This window comes from Ooceraea biroi, chromosome 14 (assembly GCF_003672135.1).
Source record: "Ooceraea biroi isolate clonal line C1 chromosome 14, Obir_v5.4, whole genome shotgun sequence".
In the NCBI taxonomy this organism is placed as follows: Eukaryota; Metazoa; Arthropoda; class Insecta; order Hymenoptera; family Formicidae; genus Ooceraea; species Ooceraea biroi.
In genome coordinates, this window is record NC_039519.1 from 1 (window position 1) to 15,623 (window position 15,623).

General features: G+C 60.2%; 1 protein-coding gene across 1 annotated transcript; it reads left to right on the forward strand.

Moving 5' to 3' along the window:
- Positions 1-10,969: 10,969 nt before the first annotated feature.
- Positions 10,970-11,596, forward strand: LOC113563408 (skin secretory protein xP2-like). Its single transcript, XM_026975051.1, has one exon. The coding sequence runs from the start codon at positions 10,970-10,972 to the stop codon at positions 11,594-11,596; it is 627 nt and encodes a 208-aa protein (XP_026830852.1).
- Positions 11,597-15,623: the final 4,027 nt, after the last annotated feature.

Sequence of the window (15,623 nt, forward strand, 5' to 3'; positions counted from 1 at the left end):
CGCACCGGGCATAATTGGCGGAATTGCTAGGGTTTTCGAGGATTTATTGCCGCGTTCGGCACCGGCCGCTATTATCGCTTGACCGCAAATAGGATGACGCTTAGGTCATCGTTGAGGGGCGCCGGGTTTTCTTTGGCTGTCGTGAATGTTGGTGGTTCAATTCGCCCGGTGCCCGTCCAGATTAGAGGAGCTTTCATGTCCGCAATCATCTTTGAGCCGACCCGCGTAAGCAAATTGCGGCGCGGCTTTATCGCCCGCGACGTTACGACCGGAATTGAGGGCATGGTTATTTGCGTCGCCGTCGATATTTGCGGTTCGATGCAAGTCTGTATCCAGCCCCCGGCCGACAAACCGAACAGCCCGGCGCCCGACGTTCGTTGGATTGACGAACAGACATGCGAATATGTGAGCGACGGCGAGGCCGCGCGCTTCACCGTGACCGAGGAAATCGGCGAGTGGGATTTTGGCGACCCGGTGCGCGACACGCTGAGCGGGTTGACCGGGCTTATCAGCGAATTTCAGTTGTGCCGGGACGGTTGCATTACCGCGTGCATCACCCCGAAAAGCGACGGCGGCGCGAACAGCCCGCAACGCGGTTGGGTGGGCGTCGGCCGACTGCAGCGCATCACCGACAAGCCGCGCGTCGTCGTGACGCCGAACGTCGATACCGGCCCGTGCGACCCCCGGCCGGGGAGCGGTCGCAAGCTCTAAGCCATGCCCCGTCACCCCCGCAAATATTCATGGGCCGAACCGGCGTTTTTCGAGAGCGTCTTTGACATTCACCGGAACACGCTAAAGGACCGCGAGGTTGAGCGGCGCGACGGCGATGGGCGCGACGAATACGAGGTCGGCGATTTTTACCGGAAATGCGCCGACCTGATTCTTAAGCGGCTGCTCGCGGCGAGCGAGGCCGACGCCGACGAGGAAACCGGGTTGCCTAACGGGCAACTCAAGGCGGCGAAGCTGCGCGAGGAGGTGCGGAAACTGCGATTGAGCAACGACGTTGAGGAGCGCGAGCTTGTGCCGCGCGCCGAGGTGTTGCCGCTCTATATCCGGGGCATGAAGCGCGTCGCCGAAAAGCTCGACCGCATACCGCTGAAAATAAAAATGAAGGCGCCGGACATTGCGCCCGCCGTGCTTGCTGTGGTCACGGATGCAATTACCGAGGCGCGTAACGAGGCCGCCAAAGACGACATATGGAAAGAACCGGCATGAACGAGCAATTGAAGAAATGGCGCACGGCCGGGACGCCCGTTAAAATTCGCGCGTCCGTTACGTTGCCTTTTGACACATGCTTTATTCGCGACCACGACCAATTAGGGGTGACGGTCGAGAGCAACGGCGAAAAGTATTGCGTTCCGTTCTCGGCGATAACGTCTATAGGGGAGGGAACGACCGATGTTTGTTAAACGCTCAACCTATGACCGGGAAATTGCAGCCCGCGACGCGACGATTGCCGAGCTTAAGGCGGCGGCAACCGACGGCGAGCTTGCGATTACGCAACTCGGGGACGCGCGCGCCGCGCTACGCAAGATTGCGGGCATGGCGACGCCCAAGGCCGCCCCGGCCGCGCGCCGCATGGCCAAGGTCGCCGAGGATTATCTTGCGTCCATGCTGCCCCCGGTGCCGCCCTTTTTGTGACGCGCTCGCTCGCCGATATTTTTGACGAGGCGCGGGACGTATTTTCGGTTCCCGAGGCGACGAGTTGCGCCGCATGGTGCGACGACAATTACAAGCTCCCCTCGGAATCGTCGAACACCTCGGGCGATTGGCAGACAACGCCGGTCCAGCTTGCGATTTTGAACGCGCTCGGCGGCGACGCAATCGAAAAGGTCGATTTTTTCAAGAGCGCCCGCTTTGGCGGGACGAAAATGTTGATCGGCGCCGCCGCGTTCATGCTCGCGCACAAGCGCCGCAACGTCGGCATGTTTCAGCCGACGAGCGGGGATAGCGACGAGTTCGTAAAAAACGAAATCAACCCGGCGATTCGAGATTGCGAGCCATGGCGCCAAAGGCTGATAACCGAAAGCGACAAGTCCCCGCTCAATACGCTCAAGTTCAAATCGTTCCTCGGGTGCAATGCCTATTTCCGGGGCGGCCATAGCGCCAATAGCTTTCGTCGTCTGACATTGGACGCGGTGTTTATAGACGAGTTGGACGGGTTCAACGCCGACATTAAGAAAGAGGGCGACCCGACAACCCTTGCATGGGGCCGCGTCAAAAACTCTCTATTCAAAAAGCAAGGGCAAATCTCGACGCCGACGCTCACCGACTTTTCGCTTATCCAGAAATCGGCGAAGGCCGCCGAGGATATGCTTTTGTTCCACGCGCTTTGCCCGCGCTGCTACACGCATACCCCGATTTTATGGGGCGGCCGGGATGCGCCATACGGTTTCAAGTGGCAGGCGCGCCGGGCGTCCACCGTCTTGCACGTCTGCAAAGAGTGCGGCGAGGCGTGGGGCAACGGCGAGCTTGAGGAAGCGACCGCCTACGGGCTGTGGAAAGGCGAAAAGGGTGGTCAACGCGCGACGGTATCGCATGGGCGTTCAACGGCGCCCCGAGCTACCCGCCCCGACACATAGCGTTCAAGGCGTGGTCGGCTTATTCGCCGTTCTCCTCGTGGCCACAAATCGTCGAGGAATGGTATGATGCGTTCGGCGATTTCGACAAGATGAAAACATTTACCAACACGACGCTTGCCGAGACGTGGAGTTTGAATAAAGACGGGACAGTAAGCAAAGACCTAGTTGAGAGCTTCATACCTATTGACGATTTAAGCTCGGTCGTCGCCGTCACGGCCGGGATTGACGTTCAAGACGATAGGCTTGAGGTTCAATTCATGGGCCACGAGCATTACGGCGGGATGATTGTTCTAGGTTACGAAATATACCGGGGCGATATGACGCAACCCGAGGTCTATATTGAAATGGCCAAAGACGTTCTCGGCGCTCGCTTCAAATGCGGCACCCGAGAGTTGCCGGTATTGGCCGCCGCGATGGATACGCAAGGCCACCATACGACGAACGTTCATCGTTTCTTGCTGGCGAACAAACGAGCCAATGTGTTTTTCGGTATCAACGGACCGCGAACAACTTTGATATTGCGGACAAGCCCGGCCACTCGAAAGGAAATAAAGACCATATCTTTTATTCTATCGGGTCGAACGTTCACAAACAAAAAATTTACTCGGCAATCCGTAATTACGATCAAGAGCGCGGCGCGTTTCGCATATGGTCGGGCGCCACGCTGCCCGAGGACTACGCCGCGCAACTCGTCGTCGAGAAAATGGAAATCAAGCGCGTTGACGGTAAGGACATGATTACCTTTACCAACGCCGGGAAAGAGCGAAACGAGGCGCTTGATACTGCCGTCTATAATTTAGCCGCCAAGGCGTATATTAAAAAGCATCGGGGCCGCGCCGGGCGCAACCTCATCATGGACTAAACCGAGGTGAGGCCCGCGTGTTTGCACCAACGGCGCCACGCCCGCACGAGCGCGCGGCGGCCGGTCGCGAAATCGCGGGTGTCCCGGCGCCTTTGGTGATGTAGCGGAAATGAACGGCGTTGAGCGACCAACCATAGGTGCCGTCAATGCGAAGCGAGACGAACCCTATCGAGAGTTTGCCCGAATAGGCGACTTGCGTATTGGCAAATTCGTCGGTTTTCCATTTAATGCGGGGCCGCTTAGTCAAAGGTCCAATCCTTCATAAGCCGCGAGATTTCTTCCCGCACCTGTTCTTGCCCCGGCTCGTTGTCGGCGTCAACCGTATCGGGATGATGGGCCGGAATGAATTGATTTATCGCGTCCTCAAGCAAGCGTTCCGCTTCGCGCGGGTGGCCGACGAGCGCGTTTGCCTCGCATTTCCAGATACCGAATTGCTGAATATAGTTTTGCACATAGGGCTTGTAATGGTGGCGGTGTCTCGGGTTGGCCAAGTTCTCGCCGCTGCCCGTTTCGAGGTTGTCGATTTTCATTAGCCCGAGGCGGTCAATCTGTTCCTCGGTAAGTCCGACGTTCACAACGTCAAATTCCGGGTAACGCCAGTTGAGGCCGCGAATATTGGCGCACGACATAAGGTTGGCGTGTAGCGTTTCAACGATGCTGAGGCCCTTGGGGTCATGGTCGCTGACGCCGAGCAAGACGCACCGGCGCCCCTCGTAATGATGATCGCGGAATCGCTTGAGAATAGCGAGGCGCGAATGAATATCCGTATCGCCTTTGCCGTTGGTGATGCGAATTTTATAGCGGTCGGCAACCGACTTGAAAATCTGCACCAAGTCCTTTTTCTCAACGATCATTTCAACATAATAGTCGAGGCCATCCCAATAGCCGTTTTGGTAATATTTGGTCGCCCAAAATTCCAGCGCCTCGGCAATATCGTCAACGGCCCGTTGCGCGTGTTCGGCGGGCGTTTCATAGTCAGCGCCGAAATCGTCAACCTCGGTCGCGATGCGCGAGGCGTCCGGTTCGATAACATCGGGGTCAAGCTCGCCCTCTTTATGCATGTCGGTGAGTAATTTTTCAAAACGCGCAAATTCGCCCTTGGTAATCAGCCCCAAGCCCTCGGCGAAATAGGCCCACCCGCGCGGCCCGAATTTGTATCCCGTCTCAGCCGAGAGCCTTTCGATAGCCTCGCCCATTTCCCGGCGCGCGGCCCGGCGCAAATGATGGGGGCCGTTCGTCGGGGGCATTACAAATTCGGTCATGTGGTCATCGCCTTTCGATAGCACCGGGGGCATACCCCCCAATATTGCATATCGGCAAGCCCGGTCGGCGCCGCGCTGGCGTTCCGGTCGAGATAGAGCCGGGCGCCGCATATCGGCGCGCCGAGCGAGTGGGCGTGAAACATGGACCCCTTGCGGTTCGACCGGCGCCAGCCTTGCGCGGCGTCGGGGACGGGCGGCAAGGCGGCCGGGGCGACGGCCCTAGCCACGGTCGGCCCCCTTCGCTTTCTGCTCGGCAACGTAGGCGTCGGCGAGGTCGGCCATACGGTAAAGTTCCTCGCGCGCGAGCCGCTTGCCCTCGGGCGTTCCATCCTCAAGCCCGACGATGATTACGCCCGCGACTTGCCGCCACGTCGGGGTGAGGTCGATAGTGCCGACCTTGCGCTTGCGGCGATATTCGCGCTTGGGTTTCTCGGCACCCGTGGCCACGATATCGCCGCTCATCCGTCCAGCCTTTCAAGACGAAAGCCTTTGGCGTGATGCTCGCTCGGCATAGCCGTCGTAATATAGCGGGCGTCCCACTCAAGGCCGTTGTTAAATGCTACGTCCACCGGGCCGCGCGATTGCTTCGCCAGTTTCCCGGCGTGCGCTTTGGCCTGCACCGTTTCCTCAAAGTCGAGATATTCGATAATCTCGCGCCCGAGGTCGGCGCCGTGTTCGTCGCACGGGTAGGATTTGAATTGATAATTGCGCGGCATGTCGATTCCCCCCCCCCCTAGCCGCAACGGGCTTGAATAATCGGGCGGCCCTTGGCGGTCGCCTCGTAAATTTGGCCGCTCGTTACGCCGTCAACCCGTGCGATTTGTCCGGCCGTATCGTGAATGGTTCCGGGGACAGCGACGCCGCCCCAAAGCGCGCCCACTTTGCGCCCGGTCGCAACGCGAATTTCGAGGTCGTAAACCTCATATTCGACGATCATTTTGCCGCGACGCGGGCAACGGTCGGTATGCTTCACCATGCGAGGGGTCATCTTGACGATTTCGCCGGTGCCGCCCTCGTAAGGCTGCACGTCGAACGAAATCGTTTTGCCAACCGTGTTCTCAATGAGGTGGTCGTTAAAGCTAGGCATGGAATTTTCCCTTTCGGAAAGGCCGGGGGCGCGCGGCCCCCGACGGGTTAAGCCAATTCTTTCGTAAAGGCGTTTGCGTAAAGCGGTTTGCCCGAGCGAGTGCGGCGGGCGTTCATGGTCGCCGTGAAGCGGTCGGCGCAATGCGCGCAACGGTCGGCGGCCGGGGTGGCGCGGAAAGTTTCGGGGTCAACAACATGGCTGCTCGGGATGGTGCGATAGCTGTCGCGGCCGTTGCGGCGAACCTTGCCGTTCGCGTTGAGGCCGGGGCGCGAAGCGCAAACCGTGCGACCGCCGACCGTTGCGCGAAGGTGAATTTTGTTGGCCATGTCGGTTCCTTTTCCAAAGAGGCCGGGGCAAATCTCGCCCCAACCCCACCCGTCTAAAATAGGATGACGCGACCGTCAAGATAAAAATGCACTGGCGCCGCAAATATTTTACGGTTAATTCCCGGTAATGGACGAGGACATTGTTGATTGTTGCAAGCGGGTGAACCCGTGCGAGGCGGTTTGCCTGCTAACCAATGTCCTCATTGACTTGGTGGCCGGGCGCGCAATTACCGGCTATCGCGTCGGCGAGGAATCTTTTCAAATTCGGCCGCCGACGATTAGCGAGGTCAAAGGGCTGCTCGAATATTTCGAGGGAAAATGCAATGAACAGAATGGGGGCCTTGCCCGCCGACGGGCTAAAGTCTGTTTCGTCCCCGGCCCGCATCGTTGCGCAATGTGCCACTGTTCGCCGTGCCGGTGCCGATAAATGACGCACCCCGCCGACTTTAGCCCGAGCTTTCAAGCCGCCGACGACATGGACAAGGCGTTGATGTTTTGGCGCGTCAACATGAATACGCTCGAAAAGGATTTGCGCGCCAAAGAGAAAATCGAAGCGCGAGCCTATGACCTATACCGCAACAACGACCTTATGCGCGCGCTTGTTGAGAAACAGGTTGACGCGCTCGTGGGGTCGCACGTCACGCTATTGTCTCAGCCCGATTTCGTCGCCCTTGGCGTAACGCAAACCGAGGCAATGCAATGGGCGGCCATTGTCGAGAACGAATACCATACCTACGCGCATAGCCCCGACAATTGGATTTCGGCGGATAGGTCCATGGACCTTACGCAACTGTTGCGTTCGGCCGCGCGCGCGTTGATTTTGACCGGCGAAATCTTTTCGTCGCGCGAGTGGCTGAAATCGCCAATCAAATATAACACGGCGTTCCAGCTTATTAGCTCTCACCGTGTCAAATCGCCGAACAATTACAAAGACGGGAAGGTCTTTTACGGTATCGAGTTTAACGATTTCGGTGAAGCCGAGGCTTATCATATCGAATCGTTCAAGATGGGCCAAAAGCGTAACTTTGGCCAAAAGGAAATCAAGCGTTACGGGCGCCGAAATGCGTTCAATTGGCTGCAAATCTATCACATTTACGAGCCGATTGTGCCGGAATACCCGCGCGGTATTTCGCGTTTGGCTTGCGTCATCAAACCGATATTGCAGCGTGGCCGCTATATTGAGGCCGACCTTGATAAAAATATCATCGCCGCCAACTATGTGATGGCGATTACGTCGAACGAAAGCCCCGAGAGTGTCGCGGACATGCTCAGCGGCGCCGACCAACACGGGTCGAGCGGATTCGAGGTAGCGGCCGGGGGCGGGTTGCCGCCCGAGGTGCAGGCGAAGCGCGAGGAAATCCTCAAGCAAATCACTCAGCGCGTTATCGAGTTGACGGGCGGCCATTTGCTGCACCTGTTCGACGGCGAAAAGGCGGAAATTTTGCAGGCGCCGAACGCCGGGCAAACCTCGGGCGACTATGCGGCGTCCATCGCGCGCCACGTCGCCAACGGCGCGGGCATGTCCTACGCCTACGCCACCGGCGATTTCAAGGGCCTCTCGTTTTCGGCCGGTCAAATGGACCTCGGCATTTTCGAGCATGGCGCAAATATCACTCGCCAGCTATATATCTATAAGCTCGCAACTCTTTGGTTCCGCACATGGCTTGACGAGGCCATGTTGAAAGGAACGTGCCGCTCCTCGGCGGGAAAGAGTATTGGCCAAACCGTGAAGCCTATTCGCGGTGCGATCATAGCGGCGCGAAGCGCGTTCATATTGACCCGCTCAAGCGCGCCAACTCGAATAAGGTCGATTTGGCCAACGGCACAACGTCGCGCACGGCAATTGCGAATGAATGGGCGGCGATTTGGACGCGATTATTCGCGACCGCGCCAACGAGGCCGCGAAAATTGTTGAGGCCATCGTGTCGGCCGCTGAAAAGCAAGGCTTGACGGTGAGCGACGAGGCCAAGTTGAAAATCATTATCGACGTGGTGGGAACGTCCAGCGTCGAAACCCCCGACAATGTGGTTGAAATAGAGGATAGCGGCGATGGCAACGCTTAAAGAACGTATCCAGCTTGCGGCCGGGACTAGCCGTGTCGCTCTTTCGGTCGATTTCGAGGCGCAACTAGCCGCCGGCTTGAGACGACATACGAACGTCTCGCCGTTATCGAGGTGGACGACGAGCCGGACCCCCTCGGCTACACGGTCGAGAACGGAATCGGCCACCTGAAAATTCGCGGCCTGCTCGCGCCGAACGTCGGCGAGGACTGGATTGAATGGGGCCTCACCGGCTACGACGTTCTCGTGGCCTATATCGAGAGCGCCGACGGCGACGAGGCCGTTGAGGAGCTTTGGCTTGACGTTGATTCCGACGGCGGCTTTGCCGATGGGGTCGGGACCGTCGTTGCCGCGCTCGAAAATTTCAGCAAGCCTATTCGGACGTTCGTTACCGGCAACATGAATAGCGCCGCTTATCATATCGGCGTTATCGGCAACCCCATCGTGGCCACAAATGAGCTTTCCCAAATCGGCTCAATCGGCGCCTACTCGGTTCATACCGAATATTCGGCCGCCTATGAGCGGGAAGGTATCAAGAAAAAGCTGTTTCGGTCGGGCCGCTGGAAAGGCGCGTTCAACAACTTTACGCCGCTCACCGAAACCGAGGAACAACGCCTGCAGTCTGAGGTTGACGAGATTGCCGGGCGGTTCTTTACGGTCGTTGCGGCGCATCGTGACTTGAGCGTTGACGAAATAAAAGCATTTGACGGCGATCATTTTCGCGCTAAGGATGCGTTAACTAAGAAACTGATCGACGCAATCGGAGAAATGGAAATGCCGACCCCCGCACCGACGCCGACGCCGACGCCCGCACCGACGAGCGAACAGGCACCGGCCGCGCCCGGCACCTTCACGCAAGCGGATATCGACGCCGCCGTTGCGAAGGCCAACGCCGACCGCGACGCGCGCGACGCGCGCGCCAAGGAAATCCGGGCGCACTCGGGCGGCACCGCCGCGCTCAAGGAAATGTATGCGACCGACCCCGCGTTTGCGTCGCTGCCGCTGGACAAGGTGAAAGCCGCGCTCGACGCCGCCACCCCGACCGGCGCCGAACAACTCAATGCGGCCGGGGGCGCGGGGGTGCAGGCCGACCGCAACGACCCGCCCGCGTCGGACCCCGACAAGGCAAAAGAGGCCGCCGAGCGCCAGACGGCGGCACTCGAAACGATTGGCAAGCGTAAAGGGAGTGTCCTGTAATGGCCGATTGCTGCGCTGGTTTCTCGTCCACGACGACGAGCGCCGACCGCCTGCCCAACCCGCTTTTCCGCGCGCTGGACGATTGCGGCGACAAGGCGATTTACACCGCCCCTGCCGCGACGCAATTCCGCGAAATGATGCCGGTCAAATTCGTCGTCGGCACGCCGGGACGGGTGGAACCCGCGCCGGACGGCGTGGGCGCCATCGGCTTTTCCAACGAGGACAAGTTGACCGTCGGCGCGGGCGAAATGCTCAGCGTGACCCGCACGGCCGGGGCAATCAAATGGGTGGACGTTGCCGCCGCAATCGGCGCCGACCCCACCTCGCAAGCGGCTTGGTGGCCGATCCATATCGAGTTGGCGAAAGCCAATATTTACGTGGAGTTCAAATAATATGATCCCGCACGATTGCTCACGCCAAGCCGAGGTCGTCGCCTTTATCGAGTGCGAACAGCCGACGCATCGCAGCGGCTGGTTTCTCGACCGGTTCTTTCGCGAGCGCCGCACGCGCGCGGAAAAGCTCGAAATCCGCAAATATTCGCAAGCGTCGGCGCTGCCGCTGCTCTATACGGGCGCGTGCCAGCCGCCGAACCTGATCGCGCCGGGCGCCGAGAGCGTCACGTTGCAGGAATTGACGTGGCCGACGATCAAGGCCGAAACGCCGATTACCGGCTGCGATATCGACGAACGCCGCATTATGCCGAACGGCGACCTTATCCCGGTCGGCATGGACCGTTTCAACGAGGCGTTCCGGTGGGGCATGAAGGGTCTGCTCGACGGGCTGCGCGCGACGCATATCAGCGAAGCGATTACGCTCCTCAAGACGGGCGGCTATGTCATCCGCTCGAAAGAGGGCACGCTCGGCACCGTCGATTACGGCCGCAAGGCCGAATTGGTCGGTATCGACCTTTCGGACACCCCCGAGGACTGGACCGAGGTTTGCTCCTCGCCGTTCACGACTTTCGAGGCGATCCTCGCCGAAATGATGCAATGCGGCGCCGGTGGCGGCGGAATCGACATCATCTATGGCGCGACCGCGTGGAAGGCCGCCGAGGCGCACATGCAACGCCAGCGCGCTATTGACGGCGGCAATTCGCCCGACCGGCTGGACGTGTCGCGCAACCTGTTCACGCCCGAGGAATCGCTTTTCCTCGGCTACAATGACGTGCATTTCAAGGGCACGACGCAAGGCGGGCAGTTCCGCCATTGGGTTTCGTTCGCGCGCTATCTCGATTATGCGGGCGTCGAGGCCGACGTTGTGGCGCCGGGCGAGGTGCTTATCGTCGCCGGTGGTTTCGACGGACAGCGCGTGTTCCGCACCGTCACGAGCGACAACCGCGAGGAAATCCCCGACGGCGGCCTGCCGTTCTTCGTCTATGACGATTTGGACGAGGAATATAACCGCAAGTGCCGTTCCTTCAATCCGTGGATTGAGGAATATCACTTGCTCGTCCCGGCCAATGTGAACGGCGCCGCGCTCATTCGCGTGGTCAACGACGACGCCGAGATTTGCGCGCCGTGCATCACCTGCCCGGAACCTGAGCCGGTCCCGTAAGGGGTCGGCCGGGGCCGCGCAAAAATAATTGGAGGTCTTATGTCTCGCGAGCTTTCGCAGCGCCATCCCGTGCGCCGGGTTATCCATCGCGGCAAAATCATCGCCTATGACGATTTGCCCGACCGCTTCAAAGCTCCCGAGGTGATGGAACAGGCCGCCGAACCGGTCGAACCTGTCGAGCCTCCCAAGGCCAAGCGCGGCCTCCCCGGCAAGAAAGCCGAAACGCCCGCACCGACGCCGACGCCCACCCCGACGCCCGCACCGGCCGTTGGCTCGGGCGCTGAAACCACCGTGACCACGGGTGCCCCGGCCGCCGACCCGTTCTCAGTCGAGAGCGCCGCGACGCGCGGTGGCGAACAGCCGCCCGCCGCTGCCCCGGCCGCGACCGAACCGGCCCCCGCCGCGAACACCGAACAGGCCGCCCCGGCCGCCGATGCTGGCGAAGCTGCCGAGCGCGCGAACGACGGCGGCGCCGATGACGAAAAGCCCGCGACCGAACAGGCGCCGGGCGAAGCGGCACCCGCCGCAACCGAACCCGCGCCCGCTGCGAACACCGAACAGGCCGAACCGGCCCCCGCCGCAACGCCCGCGCCGACCCCGGCGCCTGCACCGGCCGTCGCCGCCGAGGCCCCGCGTCGTGGGCGTGGTCGCCCCAAGCGCCGCTAAGTGGCCGCGTTCCCCATCTTCAAGGGGCGCCGCGCATGGCTTGACCGCCTGTTTTGCTGCGTTGTCCCGGCCACCGGCCCCACGGCACCGGCGCCCATCGTCGAAAACGGCGTTCAAGGGGAGGCTTTCGATATAGCCTATCCCGAGGGTTTCACCGGCGATAACGGCCCGATCACCGTCACCATGCCCGACGCCCCGGCGTGGCTCACCTTGACCGACAACGGCGACGGCACATTCTCGATTGCGGGCGTTTACCCCGAGGTTCCGGGGCCGCTCACCTATGAAATCATCGGCACCGACGCCAGCGGCTCAACCACGTTGCTGATTACGTTCAATTTGTCCGCTCCTCCGGGGTAACGAGGAACAATTCGGCGTGGGGAAAAGTTTTACGGTCGGGGCGCGCTAGATGGAACGGACCAAGGGAAATCGACATGCCGCACGCAACGCACGCAAAGGGCGGAATTATGAGCCTTGACGGCCTTACGAGCGCGGTTGCCGTGGGGGCGGTTTCGTCCCCCCTGTGGTTACAGGATTTAGGCCACGTCGCCGCCGATGTTGTGCCGGTTCTCGGCGCCGTCTGGCTCGTCGTGCAGATTGCGCACAAGCTGGCGAATTGGTCGAGCAAGCCCGACGACCGTAAAGGCGCCGGGCGGTGATTGTTCGCGGTCGTATTCACAAAGTCGCGGGAAACCCGGCCGAAAGGATATTGCCGCCCGACCTTTTGGAAGGTATCAACCTCGGCGACGGGGTGGTTGTGCTGCCTCGTGGCATCCGTAAAAAGGAACGAGGCGATGGCAAAAAGTGAAATGATTTCCGACCTTTCGGCGAAAACCGGCATTTCCAAGGGCGACGCCCGCGCGGTTCTCGACAGTATCGGGTCGGTCATCAAGGGCGCGGCGGCCGACGGCGGCGTTGTGCGGATTCCCGGCCTCGGGAATTTCAAGCTCGTGTCGGCGAAGGCTCGCGCGGGCACCGCGCCGAACGGCACCGCATGGGAAAAGCCCGCTCGGGCCGTCCTGAAATTCAAGGAACGGTAATGGTCGTTCGCATTGGGCAGGGCACCAAGGCTGAAATTGAAGCGTTCGACGCGGAATTTCAAGCTGCGCTGCTCGCCCACTCCCAAAACCCGACGGCCGAAACGCAATCCGAGCTTGTGCGCCTCTATGAAAAGGGGACAAAATACAAGGGCGGTTGCGGCGCGTGCCGCAATGGGCGCAACATGGTCGTTCGCGGCCTCGCGGCGCTCGCCGAGGGCAAGGGCGACGAGGGCATGGCGCAAATCCGGGGCGGCTTTGCGGCCGTCGGGTTCAAGGCCGACCGGCTCAAGAAATATTTTGGATTCTGAGCCATGGCCGTTCGGCCCTTCGCGCCAACCCGGTTCGGCATAGACGCCGGGGAATTTTACGCCGGGCAAGTTGAGGCGCGCCTACGGCATAGTGGCGAATATGTGCGCCATTTACCCGTGGGTGCGCCTTTTCAATGGGTGGTGCTGAATTACCAGCATATCCCGGTTGACGGGTCGGTTACCCCGATTACGCGCTAGCCGGGACGAACCCGCGCGCATGGGGGCTGCTCCCTCATTTCGATACGCACCCGCGAAACTATGTTGAGGGCAATAGCGTGCGCCAGCACAAAGGCTCGCAATTCGAGATTCGCGGCCTGATATTCAATGTCAAAAGCGTAAAGGTCAATCATCGGGGCGGCTTGCATCTAGAGCTTGACCCGGCCGACAATTGCGCCGAACCTCGCCCCGAGTTTTTCACTGAGCGTGACGCCCTGCTATGCTTAAACGAACAGCCTTGCGCCGATATATGATGGCATTGCTTAGTAGTGAGCAAGTGCCACAGACTATCGAATGCGAAACCGGACCCTTGCATGTAAATTGCGACGGGCCGATTGTTCCTCGTGACCACGAAACGCAACAGATTTTCGAGGACGCCGAGCAAAGTTACCAATTGCAGGCGGGCGACGCGGCCGTAATATTCTATTTCCAGCAAGTGAGTTATCGCGGAACCGCGACTAAACTTGAGGGAACCGATATCGTCTTGAATATCGACATTGTTGCGAACGCTGCCGGGTCCGAAAAGCGACAAGAGATTATCGACGCTATCGAGGAAAAATTTTGGTATCGCCTCTATAGCTTCGTCACGTTTAAGGACGCGAACGAGGAGCGATACTATCAGTCGTTCATGCGCTGGCTGAGCGGCAACCAATTGTCGGCAACGACGCAAGACGATAGTAATTTCGCCGGGCGCTATACTATCCGCACTATTCGCATAACCGTATCAACGCAAGAATGTATCGAAAAACTCGCGTGCGACGACGTGCCGATTTGCTTCGATTTCCCGCCGCCGCCTGATTTCGGCACCGTCTGTTAGAGCTTGCGCGATGGTTAATTGCGTGGCAATACCCGCTTGACAAAGGGAGTTCATGGGCATGGCCGAGCTTAAGAATTGCACGACGAATTTTTACCCCGAGCTTTGCGGGGTAAATGTCATCGTTGACCCCCGTTCGCAACTCGGCGTCGATGACGACCGGCTGTTGATTATCGGGCAAAAGGGCGTCGGGGCGACGGCAGCGGACAACAGCGTGCAGCAAGTTCGCGACGACACGCGCGCCGCGCTGTTCGGTGCCGATTCCATGCTCAATCGCATGATCGACGAGGCCGCGAGCAATTCCCGACGACCGAGCTTTTCGCGTTCGTCCTGCCCAACACCGGGACGGCCGGTGAGGCTGAGGTGACGATTACCGGCGTGCCCGCCGCGAGCGGCCCCGGCGTCGTCTATCTGTTCGTCAACGGCCGCACCTATCAGGCCGCGTTTGACCCCGCCGTGGACACCGACCAAACGCTTGCCGCCAAGTTCGCGGCGCTCATCACCGGCACCGACCCGACGCTTGGCGCGGTCGCGGCGGCGGGCGTTATCACGATCACCACCGAAATTCTCGGCGAAATCGGCGGCTTTCTCGACGTGCGCGCGTCCTACGGCGTGCGGCTCGACCTTGCGAGCCATCCCGATATCACCGTTGCCATTGCCGAAACGGCGGCCACCGGTCTGCCCGACCTGTCCGCGCTCGCGACGCTCGCGCAAGGTTTCGAGTTCGTCGCCATGCCCTACACCGATACCAATTCGGTTGCCGACCTGTCCGCATATCTTTGCGGTCAATGGTCGGGCGGCGCGAACAGCCGCGCATATGGCGTGTTCTATGGCACCGACGCCGCCGCAATCGTGTTGGGGCAGACGACCAACAACGCCCTCGTGTCGTTCGCCGCGATCAATGGGGCGCTCACCCCGCCCTATCTCGAAACCGTGTCGTATGCCGGAATCATGTTCCGGCGTCTCAACTGCCAATCGACGGACATTGCCGCGAGCCTCACCGGCGAGCGTATGCCCGCGATGCTGGCGCCGGAAATCGCCGACCGCTTCACGCCCGCCGAGGAGGCCGCGCTTGTCGAGGCCGGGATTGGCTATTTCCGCGTAACGCGCGTCAATGACGTGAATATCGGCCGGGCCGTGACGACCTATACCGTCGCCGACAACGGCACGCTCGACCAGTCATTTCGCGACGTGAACCGCCCGGCCATGACCGCGTGCATTTCGCGCTTTTACGCGAGGAGCTTACCGCCAAATATACCGGCTATGCGTTCCGCCGCGACGGTATCGTGGGCCGCACGAGCGACAAGGTTGCGACGGTCGCCGGTATCCGCAACTACATTATCACGCTCGGCGGCGTGCTGAGCGACCGCAATTTGGTGCAGGACATTCCCGGCTTTATCGCCTCGCTCTCGGTCGAGTTCGACGCCGATACCGGGTGCGTCGCAATCCGGCTCGACCCCGAGTTGGTCAACCAATTCTGTTGCGCCAACATCACGTTGCGAACGATTTAATAGGGAGTTCTAACGATGGGATTGGCGCGGCTCTATATCAACGGCGAACCGTGGGAAATCATGGGGAATGTCGTTGACAATTTCCTGAAATACACGCGTCGAAGCGTAAATGCGGCCGCTTCGCGCGCCTGCCAATTCGTT